Genomic DNA, 11,493 nt, shown 5'->3' with positions numbered 1-11,493 from the left:
GGGGTAAGTATTGGGGACTAGCTTTTAAAGATCTTGAAGTTGCGCCAATGTAGACACTTTTTACTACGCTCCATTATAGAGGACCCAAGACCACAGTTGCAGGCTCCAATATCTAGCAAAAGGGCGCCATGATTGTCAATCAGTATAGAGAAAGAATAATGGACAGATACTATATGTGTCACTAAATAACCCCTTTGGTGAAGACAATAGGAGATAACGACACCATTTTGTATAAAAATAATAATTTGCATTTATTAAATAACAGTTTTTGTGGGGGGGGGGGTTTACAACAAAGTCATATTTACAAAACTTTTACAAAGAAAAAACATATATAAAACTCACAGACATCATCTGGACACATTATTAATTTAATACACAAGTATTTACTGGTCCAGTGGCATCTGCCATGGCCTCTCGGACACCCCAAAGCTTCCCATGAGCAGGGTCTATAAATGTGGAGCATGAGGCCCCAGGCGGCGGTCACCTGTATGGGTCCGGCTGTTGTTAGAGAGATGGAGGTGGTCTCGCTGCTCCAAGTGACTGCATCAGGATCACCCAGAGTAGAAGGTAGGTAGCACGGACCCTCCAGCTGTGCCTTCTAGAAAAGTGATGGTTTACCCTGATGTTATATAAATCATACCCGCTTTCTACTCTTTAACATAGGGGGGAGGTGGAAGTGAGATATAAAATGGTCATATGAAGTTCTGGAACATGGAGAATCATCCTAAGAAAAGGTTAAGGTAAAATGTCATTCCTCCTCTCGTAGAAAATGTCCCACAATCCACGGTGTCCTAGAACAACAGTCATAAAACCAGGTTGCCCTGTTTGAACAGATGATGAGTCAGCATTGGGTGTAACCAGTTCCATCACTGACAGATATTCAGGTATTTTTTAAATGACATACAGTAGAGTTTGGTCCAATTAACTCTATCCTTCTTTAGTGGTGAGGGTCCTTTTCTATAAAGCTGAAACTGTAGCCATACTGTATATCAGACATTTATATGTCTTGTGCGCCCTGGACAGTGGGGGGAGCCCCCGAGTGGCCTGACCGGGGACAATGAAGGGAACATCCTAGTGACCTGACCTTGGACAATGAAGGGAACATCCTAGTGGCCTGGCCTGGGAACAGTGGAGGAAACCACCAAGTGGCCTCACGTAAAAGACAGTGGAGTGCAAATCCTAATGGGCTGACCTAAGACATTGGAGGGCACCTCCTACTGGCCTGACCTGGCACAGTGGTTGAGCCCCTTAGCGGTCTGACCTTGGACAATGGGTGGCACATCGTAGTGGAGTGACCTGGGACAATGAAGGGAACATCCTAGTGGCCTGACCTGTGAACAGTGGAGGAAACCACCAAGTGGCCTGACCTGGGACAGTGGAGTGCACATCATAATGGCCTAACCTTAGACAGTGGAGGGCACCACCTAGTGGCCTGACCTGAGGCAGTGGAGGGCACATCCTAATAGCCTGCCCTAAGACAGTGAAGGGCACCTCCTAGTGGCCTGACCAGAGACAGTGGAGGGCATGTCCTAGTGGCTTCACCTAACACAATGGGGGGAGCCCCTTAGCGGCTTGACCTGGCACGGTGGAGGAAGCCCCCTAGTTTCCTGATGGGGACAGTGAGGGAAGCCCCTAGAGGCCTGACTGGGGACAGTGGAGGAAGCCCCCTAGGGTCCTGAGCCATGTTTAGTAGGCAGTCATTTAGTGCATTCAGAGATTTGTAGGTGAGGTGACTAATTGTTTTTAAGGCACTATGCACACTCTTCCTTAATCCAAGGATGCTGAAGAATCTGTTCCAGAGTGGGACGCTCCGAGGGTCGAGTGGATAAACAGCAATGGATTAAGTTCTCACATTCTGGAAAGAGAGACAGACATATATGGGTCATTTCAGATGCAGATCTCCTGTGTAACACGCACAGCATTTGCTGACTAGAACCTACAGAGAAGGACCTTACATGCAGCCTCCTTGCACAAAAAACTACTGAGCATGACAAGCAGGTCACAGGTATAAAAACATGTTTTCCCCAGTCAGAAACCAGATCGTTCCTCATATACCGAGGGAGATGTGACAGCCTGGTTCATTTGTTATCCAGACTTCCCTCACAGGCTTCCTGTACAGTAAATGGTGATTGCTCCATACACTGACCAATCACTGTATGTCATCTTCTGAATCACTTGGTGTGTAGTGCGTTACTGACTGAGGGTATGATGGGAGAGACGCGTTTCGCCACAAAGAAGTTTCCTGCCCTGCCTAACAAGGGCAATTAATATTTTTCTCTTAATTATTCCTACATTAATAAGAAATAAGTTTCAGCCCCATTTCATACCATCTCCCACATTCTGTTGCATGTGGTGAGGTGCTCATCTCTCGTAATAACATGAACACCCTGATGACACCCTGATGAAGGGTAAGTCATTGTAAGTGTGGGGAAGACAGCTCAATATAGGATGTCGCAGCTGCTTTTGGGGAGAGAGCTTTACATATGCGGATGGCGTCTCTTACCTGGAGATACACTGGTCCGGAAGCTGAGATGAGCTTCTAGAATTTCCTGATCCCTTTCAAATGGAATGTCCCCACACACCATGTCAAACAGTAGGATTCCCAGGGACCAGACCGCCGCCGGCACCGCCTTGTACTTCCGGAATGCCACCCATTCTGGGGGGCTGTACACCCGGGTTCCTGTGGAAGAGAACACTCTTGTTTTAGTTGAGAAGTATAGTATATCAATTCAATAAGTAAATTCTGTAGTATACACTTTTATTATTTCTATTCAGTGATTTAAACCTCAGATATATGGCCATTCATTTTATGTGCTCAAAGAGTATTTTAATGGTTTATATACACCCTTTATCCATAATCTTCATCCGTACTTCTATCACAGTGTAATTAACAATTTAAATGTTTACAAATCTCAAATGTGGCCTTCATCAGGACACTTAGCGAACCCATGGCTGTACCATTCACAGGTGGTAATTCAATTAGCCACGATGACTGCAAAGAGATGGAGAAATGGTCTGAATTCCAGAACCTCGCGGCCACCTACATAGCAGGAGAATGTGTGATGTTGGGGGTACCGTAATTTTTGGTGATGAGCGCTGCCGCACCACACATTGCTTTAGAATTGAATTGCTGCCAGGGTGTGATTGGTTATAAAAGTAGAAAGTTACTTATTTTTTCTATATAGGTTGTGTATAATTATACTTCTATGGAAAAATGCCCGCGCACACCAGGTTGCGCTCACAGTCACGGTCAGACACAGTGTGGGCTGGATCATGATGAACGAGAGAGCACCATTAAGAGCAAGTGACGTCACTGAGGTACTTTGTACCTCATGCTTCAGTGTTATCACTAGTTCATTGAAAGTTGAACGGCTGTGTATTGTTTCAGCCCAGTCACTATATATATGTGGGTGACAGGGCCACTTAAATGTGGATAACTCACCATCAAAGTCGGTGTAGATGGAGTCCCGGAGCAAAGCCCCCGAGCCAAAGTCAATGAGTTTGATTTCTCCCAATTGGGTGTTGACCAAGAGGTTTTCATCCTTGATGTCTCGATGTGTGACCCCGTGAGAGTGGCAGTGGCGGACCACCTCCACCACCTGCCGGAACAGGCTGCGCGCCACACCTTCTTCTAGAGGCCCTTGCTCTGTGATGACATCAAACAAGTCCCGGCAGTGTTCCGGCATCTCCATTACCAGCAGAAAACTGTCCGGTGTCTCAAACCAATCCAGCAGTTCAATGATGCCACGGTGACCTTTCACCTTGAGCATCAGGTAGACCTCCATTGGCACGCGGGAGAAGTTACCCTAAAATGGCAGAAATGTAAAGATTCCAAATAAGAACCGGAAGACAAATACATTTTGAACTGGGTTTGCTGGGGTGAGGGTAGAGACGTAAAATGTACACTGCTCATCGTGCAACCGCAGGATCATTGCAATACTGCTGTGTGCCTAGTGTGTATGTATAGTCCTGTGATAGGGGACATAATTGAATTGTTTCTCCCTACGGCCGCCATTAGATGGCGCCCAATGGAGCAATTCAATTGTTGCCCCATTCAGGTGCACTGAGTGGTGGGGAGACACAATTCAGCTTGCAACCCCTAGTGCTGGCAGGCTGAAATGCATGAAAAGTAATCCGTAATCTGGTTTAGAAATACTTAAATTATTTGGCTGCAGAAAATGCTCCTGAGTACATTAAAAAATAAAAATGTAAAGAATATTTTTAAGGATTGGCAAACTTGCCAGCTAGTCATCAGGAAACAGTGACATTGGCATGTTACAAAAGACGGAATTCAAATGTTTATTTGCCGGCAGCCACTAGATGGCGCCAAAACAGAGTTATTCAATTGTAGCTCTGTTCGGGTGCGATGACTGCTAGCGTCTGCATTTCAGCTCCCACCCCCCGGGGGTGGCAAGATGAAATGCACAAAAAGTGACCCATTTGGGCGCCCAAACAGCACTTTTTGTGATCGCGTCCAGCACTTTGGTCGGGTTTAGCTGCTTTATGCGGCTAAAACCGACCTCTATGGGCACGGTCAGCATGAAACCCTGAAACAATTGAATATCGCCCCCATGATTTCCCGTTACTTTAGACGGGAGATCAGGCGCGATAATCAATTGACTATCACCCAAAGTGTCTGAATGATGTCACTTGTTCCCGATGAATTGCATACCAATGCATATTATCTCAGACCACATAATGGCACCATTTACTGCGCCCATGCGACCAGTCTGGCATTATAGCCAGCATGGAAGCAAGCTGAAACGGTTAATAAATGAGAAAGAAAAGTATTGATTTCTGGGACAATTCTTATGTCTAAAATCTGCATATGTAAATGCAATAATAATTATAGTGATACACAGATACATTTGTGTGGGACGTCACTAAAGGGAAAATAAACTTACCAGGTGCGCCCAGTCCACCACACGACTCTTGCTTATATGTTTCACAGCCACCTGGGGGCGCAAGAGACCAGTTATAGCTTCTATACATTGCGATATATAGATATATATATACAGTGAGAGACAGACAGCAGATCAACACAACACTCACCTGCGTGTGGTCTGTTAGTCTTTGTGCCCCGTACACCGTGCCAAAACCACCGCGTCCTAGCACAGCCCCCAACTTGTACATCTTCTCAAAACATGCTTTGTCCTTTCCTGGAACAACACCATAAACCGCATTACACACCAGGGGTGCCGGAGCCTCGCTGTAAGAACCTTCTTAGACAGTACAGCCCAACAGCAGGCAAGGCTAGCAGGATACCTGGCTGCACAGGTAGAGGAGGGCGCTGCCTTACGTGCTGCAGATATTGCTCAGACCTGACATTGAGTATTGCCGTAAGTGCTGGAGGCAGCGACTTCATCCAGCAGAGTATACACATGTCTTATATACAACTTACCAGATACCGGGGATATTGTCCTGCTAACAGGTGCATGTACAGGTGTGTGCTCACTTAGCTATCCATCTGGCCGGACATACTATATGCAATAGATAGTGTGTATGGTGCAGTCTAAGCACACTTATGGTATAAAGGTTGAGTCTCCCGTATCTGAGAATCCAAGATCCCAAATATTCAGCTATCCAAATTTTTTTGAGTGCAGATGAGATAGTGACACATAGTATCTAAGGTTGAAAAAAGATAATTTGTCCATCAAGTTCAACCTATTTGTGGTCTCCTTTGCAGGATTATTTTGGTCTAAATTTTGTCTGATGCTGAGGTCAGCCGTTGTGTTATATTCCTCTTTTCATAGTAACTATAGTGCGTGACTACGCACCATAACCCTGGATATCCTTAGCCATTTGGAATTTATCTAACCTATTCTTAAAGGTGTTGACAGATTCCGCCATTACAACTCCCTCAAGCAGGGAATTCCAAACACGTATTGTCCTTACTGTGAAAAAAAACTTTACGCCGCATTGTGCAGAATCTCCCCTCCTCAAACCTAAGCGAGTGTCAACGTGTCCTCTGCGCTGATCTTACCAAAAACAGGTCCCGCGCAAGCTCTGTGTATTGTCCCCTTATATATTTGTAGATGTTGATCATGTCCCCTCTTAGTCTCCTCTTTTCCAGTGTAAACATGCCTAGCCTTGCGAGCCTTTCCTCGTATTCCAGCGTCTCCATGCCCTTAATTAGTTTGGTCGCCCGCCTCTGAACCTTGTCTAGCTCCAGGATATCCTTCAAGCTCCAGGATATCCAGTACACCTTTGCTGTCTGATGGTTCAATGTACACAAACTTTGGTTCATGCACAAAATTATGACAAATATTGTATAAAATGATCTTCAGGCTGTGTGTGTTTAAGGTGTATATGTAACATAAATGCATTCTTTGGTTGGACTGGGTCCCATCCCCAAGATATCTCATTATGGAATGCAGATATTCCAAACTACGGAGAAATCCCATATCCTTCTGCTCCCAAGTATATGGGAGACTCAACCTGTACACACACAGACGTCACTTCACCACCAAACATCAGAGGTCATTTACAAAGCTCAACTGATCTGCCTTGTCTTTGCCCCAGTGCGCCTGGAAGGACCATATTGGTACGATGGGCAATACCAACCCTTCTAGGAAAATTATTGCATTTGTCCCAAAATATTCACTTATGGCCGAGCGGAATCATGAGAGCAAGGGGACAACGGGACAATCTATAAAGGAGTACGGCTGGTCTAGAGCTGGTTTCGCTATGCGCTTTATAAATGGTGATCCCATCGTATTCGCATGCTGCCGATTATTACATCCACAGCTCATACAGCGCACAGGAAACATAAGTGGATAAAAACCATTGCACCCTGCCTAGAGAAAAGCTGATACTCTTCAATATTCGGGGCAAGGCCTAAAATGATAGATCGTCAGATAGAAGAGAAATGAGGAGAGAGAACACAAAGGGTATAAGTACGGAGGGAGGGGGGGGGGGGTTCTGGGACTCAAGGTAGACACCAATTGGTCGACACCAGAAATAGATCGACATGGAGAAAAGTCGACATGAGTTTTTTATGGTTTTTTTTGGTGTCATTCACTTCGTAATGTGGCCGGGAACCCCAATTAGTTCACCGTGTCCCCTCACTGCTTACTGTTCCCAATTTTAGTCCACGTAGATCGTAAAGTATGAAAAAGTAAAAAAAAAATGAAGAAAAAAAATTGTGAAAAACTCATGTCGACCTTTTTTACTTAAAAAACCTCAAGAAAAACTTCCTGTAAATTAATATAGAGATATTTTGCAGGAATTTTTTTTCCACTACCTAAATTTGACTGGAATAACGAGGGCTGGCATATATCCGTGCAATATGCCGAATGAAAGATTGTCAGCTCCGTGCCAAGTTACCAACAACTGGCGAAAAATCTATATTGCACACAGTGCTAAAGATCCTTTAGTTTTGTTACTGTGGCATGCTGTGACTTTTAGTTCCACACCAGCTGGACAGCCACAGTGTATTGTTAAAGACAAGCTATATGGAGATGGGTCAGGGGGCAGGGTGGGTGCTGGAGGGGGGGTTCTCTTACCTGAATTTAGGTTCAGAGTCTCAAGCAGGCTGGTGAGCATTTCCAGATCGCAGGATTCCCAAATAATGTGCGCAACTGGTGTATAGGAATCAAGGTGTTCCGCTGGGAGCGTGCAATCCTCTGCTGCCCTGTCCCCTGCTCTGCAGGCTGTGCACTGGCTGACTGAGCTATCTGAATGAGGGGTTCCAGGTAATTGCAGAGGGAAGGATGTGGTTTGCTGGGATAACAACACGGCAGCCAATCAGGGAACGAAGCTGTGACAGTATTTAAATACAATGCTTGAAGTAACCAATGGCGTGTAAGATGAGTGAGCGGGAGATTGTCAGTGTAAACAGACTTAAATATTTCCTTTGTGCATGTTTACTTCGGAAGTGAGTAGTGTATGTGATACAATGTGTGTGTGTGTGTGTGTGTGTGTGTGTGTGTGTGTGTGTGTGTGTGTGTGTGTGTGTGTCTGTGTGTGTGTGTGTGTGTGTGTGTGTGTGTGTGTGTGTATAGATATCTCGATCTCATTTACACCCTACGATGCTCACACTGGTAATGTACAGTACAGAGTTTTCAGTATCACTGAACACAGCGTTACATGTCAGTTTGCTGATAAACATTTCCTCTTTTCTGATAACACCATATGAGCCATTGGGGGTCATTCCGAGTTGATCGCTAGCTGCATTTGTTTGCAGCGCAGCGATCAGGCCAAAAAACGGCAGTTCTGCGCATGCGTATGCCGTGCAATGCGCACACGTGACGTACAGGCACAACGACAGATGCAGTTTTGCACAGGGTCTAGCGATGCATTTCAGTCGCACTGGTTGCCGCAGAGTGATTGACATGAAGTGGGCATTTCTGGGTGGCAACTGACCGTTTTCAGGGAGTGTTTGGAAAAACACAGGCGTGCCAGGGAAAATGCAGGCGTGGCTGGGCGAACGCTGGGCGGGTTTGTGACGTCAAATCCGGAACTGAATAGTATGAAGTGATCGCAAGCGCTGAGTAGGTTTTGAGCTACTCTGAAACTATACTAAAAAATTTTGTAGCCGCACTGTGATACAACCGTTCGCACTTCTGCTAAGCTAAAATACACTCCCAGTGGGCGGCGGCATAGCGTGTGCACGGCTGCTAAAACTAGCTAGCGAGCGATCAACTCGGAATGACCCCCATTGTTCCATCATTGCTATAGTACTTTGTCTAACCAGGCAAGACTCCACCCATAGTTTTTGCTCATATATCTGTATTACTAACCTTATTATAATCTAATTTTACTGATTTTAAGACACTCACCAGCCACAAATATTACCATATAAAGACCTTAGACTAGGGCATGGGCGTTTAACTATAGTGAGTGCAAGGGGTGCCATTGTTATGGGGCCCTGAGGCTTAGGGGGCCTGGTCCCAGGTTATATAGTTGCATACCAATTTTCCAGATTTGTCTGCTAAGGACTTGTGCCTGATCCATTGCCCAGCCTGAACTGTGTGACATTACATTGTCAGTGAGAGCAGTGTGTAGTGGATGTTATAGTAAGGGGGCACTGTAATGTGGCATAAAAAGAACAAGAGGGCACTGAAATGTGTTATCTGATCTGTTCACTGTAATGTGGAGGGCACTATAATGCTACTGAGTAAGAACTGGGGCACTTTAATGTGGCACAATATGAACTGGAGGGCACCGTAATGTGTCATCTGATCTGTTCAGTGTAATGTGGAGGGCACTTTAATGTTACATATTATGAACTGGGGCACTGTAACATGGTATAATTTGAACAGGAGGGCACACTAATGTGGCACAATATGAACTAGCACCCTGTGTGGCATAATGTGTACTGGCAGCCCTGCAATCAGGAGCCGTTCTTGGTGCGGGCAAGCAGTGCCTGCGCCCGGGGTGCTGCGGCCTGGGGGCGCGGCCGCAGTCACCCCGCAGGCACCGCCGCCTACCCGCACCCCGCTCCCCGGCTGCAGTGGACGCCATGGGCTGTCTCCAGTGACAGACACTAGAGGTCATTATTGACCTCTAGTGTCTGTGCGGTGCTGCTATGGGAGAGACGTCATGACATCTCTCCCATAGAGAGGAGCCACGGGAGGCCAGAGACGGAGCATCATCAGCAGCGGCGGTCGGGAAGCAGGAGCGGGGCAGGGTTAAGTATTGTTTTTTTTTATTTTTGTGTGTGTTTGTAAGCGGCTACTAAGGGGCACAGCGACAGGGGGCACAACTACTGTGGGCAATGCAACAGGGGGCACAACTACTGGGGGCAAATCAACAGGGGGCACAGCAACAGAGGGCACAACTACTGGGGGCACAGCAACAGAGGGCACAACTACTGGGGGCAAATCAACAGGGGGCACAGCAACAGAGGGCACAACTACTGGGGGCACAACTACTGGGGGCAAAGCAACAAGAGGCACAACTACTGGGGCAAATCTACTGGGGGCATAGCTACAGGGGGCACAACTACAGGGGGCACAGCAACAGAGGGCACAACTACTGGGGGCAAAGCAACAAGAGGCACAACTACTGGGGCAAACCTACTGGGGGCATAGCTACAGGGGGCACAACTACTGGGGGCACAGCGACAGAGGGCACAACTACTAGGGGAAAAGCAACAGGGGGCAAATCTACTGGGGGCATAGCTACAGGGGGCACAGCTACTGGGGGCAAATCTACTGGGGGGAAATCAACTGGGGGTCACTACTACTTGGGGCAAATCTGGGGGCACAGCTACTGGGGGAATAACTGTGGCCATGCCCCTGCCCTATGAAGCCACGCCCCTATTTTTTTACGTGTGCCTCCGGCGCGCACTAACTGTTTTGCCGCGGGGTGGGGGGGCGTGGGGCACCAGTGGAAACTTTCGCACTGGGCGCCACAAGGTGTAGAACTGGCCCTGCCTACAATGTGACATCATGTAAGCTAGGGAACTATAATGGCCCACAAGCATCTGGTTATGCCCCTGGACTTGGGTGTAGATTTACTAAAGCTTCTAGAACAGATAAGTAGTGATGTCACCCAAATCAATCAGGATCTACTGTAGCTATAATTTCTCTATTGCATACTAGAAAATGACAGAATCTGATAGGTTGCTATGGGCAACACCATTGCTCCTCTGTTTTAGAAGCTTTTCTAAATCTACCCCTAGGTGAGTAAAGGGACCTACACATTGGCCGAGGTGCCCGACAGCCGATACGGCAACGGATGACCCGGCAGCGGGGAGGGGGGGGGGGGGGGAGTGAAGTTTCTTCACTCCCCCATCACCCGGCCCCATAGCCCTGCATGCTAATATGGACGAGATTGTCCATACCTGGCATACATGTATAAACGAGTCGGCATCAATGATGACACTGAGCGTTATGAACGATATCTCATTCATTAATGAACGAGATCGTTCATATCACTCATTCTCATTGTTAAGTGTGTAGGGCAGGCAGGTCCAAACTGCGGCCCTCTAGCTGTTGAGAAACTACACATCCCAGCATGCCCTGACACAGCTTTAGCATTCTCTGACAGGAAAACTGTGTCAGGGCATGCTGGGATATGTAGTTTCACACCAGCTGGAGGGCTGCAGTTTGGACATGTCTGGTGTAGGGCCTATAAGAGTTGCATCCAGTGTGCAGTATAAAATGAGAACCGTTTCAAAGGGCAAAAATTCCAAGGGCAATTAGCGGAAAGGTGGGGTGTTGTGTCCATCACCCAAGGAGGGATTCCTCTTTAAGAAAGGAATCAATATCGAATGATCAAGCCCTCACCCAGCTGCTAGTTGCTGGTCATTCACTGTAAAAAGTTCGGATAAGGACTATTGTTTGAGTCATATTAAGAACTTGGACTCCACAAACAGGCTAAAACCCAGGGCTGGAGTTGAGGGCAGCTTGGCAATGCTGATCCACCCTTCTGAGCTTTGTACCTCAGACCCCACATTGATAAGTGCAGAACTGGACAGGAGGTTGGTGATGATCTGTGTTTTTTGCCTTTGCATATACATTTTGTGTTTGTTAAATAGGCTACACT

General features: G+C 46.8%; 1 protein-coding gene across 1 annotated transcript; it reads right to left on the bottom strand.

Moving 5' to 3' along the window:
* Positions 1-248: 248 nt before the first annotated feature.
* PIM2 (Pim-2 proto-oncogene, serine/threonine kinase) lies at positions 249-7,802 on the bottom strand. The gene is made up of 6 exons (XM_063936092.1): positions 7,506-7,802; positions 5,053-5,159; positions 4,905-4,955; positions 3,443-3,806; positions 2,504-2,680; positions 249-1,855 (listed from the first exon to the last, which is right to left on the bottom strand). The coding sequence occupies exons 1-6, from the start codon at positions 7,543-7,545 to the stop codon at positions 1,752-1,754; spliced, it is 843 nt and encodes a 280-aa protein (XP_063792162.1). The 5' UTR covers positions 7,546-7,802; the 3' UTR covers positions 249-1,751.
* Between the last annotated feature and the right edge of the window lie 3,691 nt (positions 7,803-11,493).

The sequence above is a fragment of the Pseudophryne corroboree genome, chromosome 8 (assembly GCF_028390025.1).
Source record: "Pseudophryne corroboree isolate aPseCor3 chromosome 8, aPseCor3.hap2, whole genome shotgun sequence".
In the NCBI taxonomy this organism is placed as follows: Eukaryota; Metazoa; Chordata; class Amphibia; order Anura; family Myobatrachidae; genus Pseudophryne; species Pseudophryne corroboree.
Note: the sequence above shows the minus strand (reverse complement) of the source record. Positions and strands in the feature narration are given on the sequence as shown.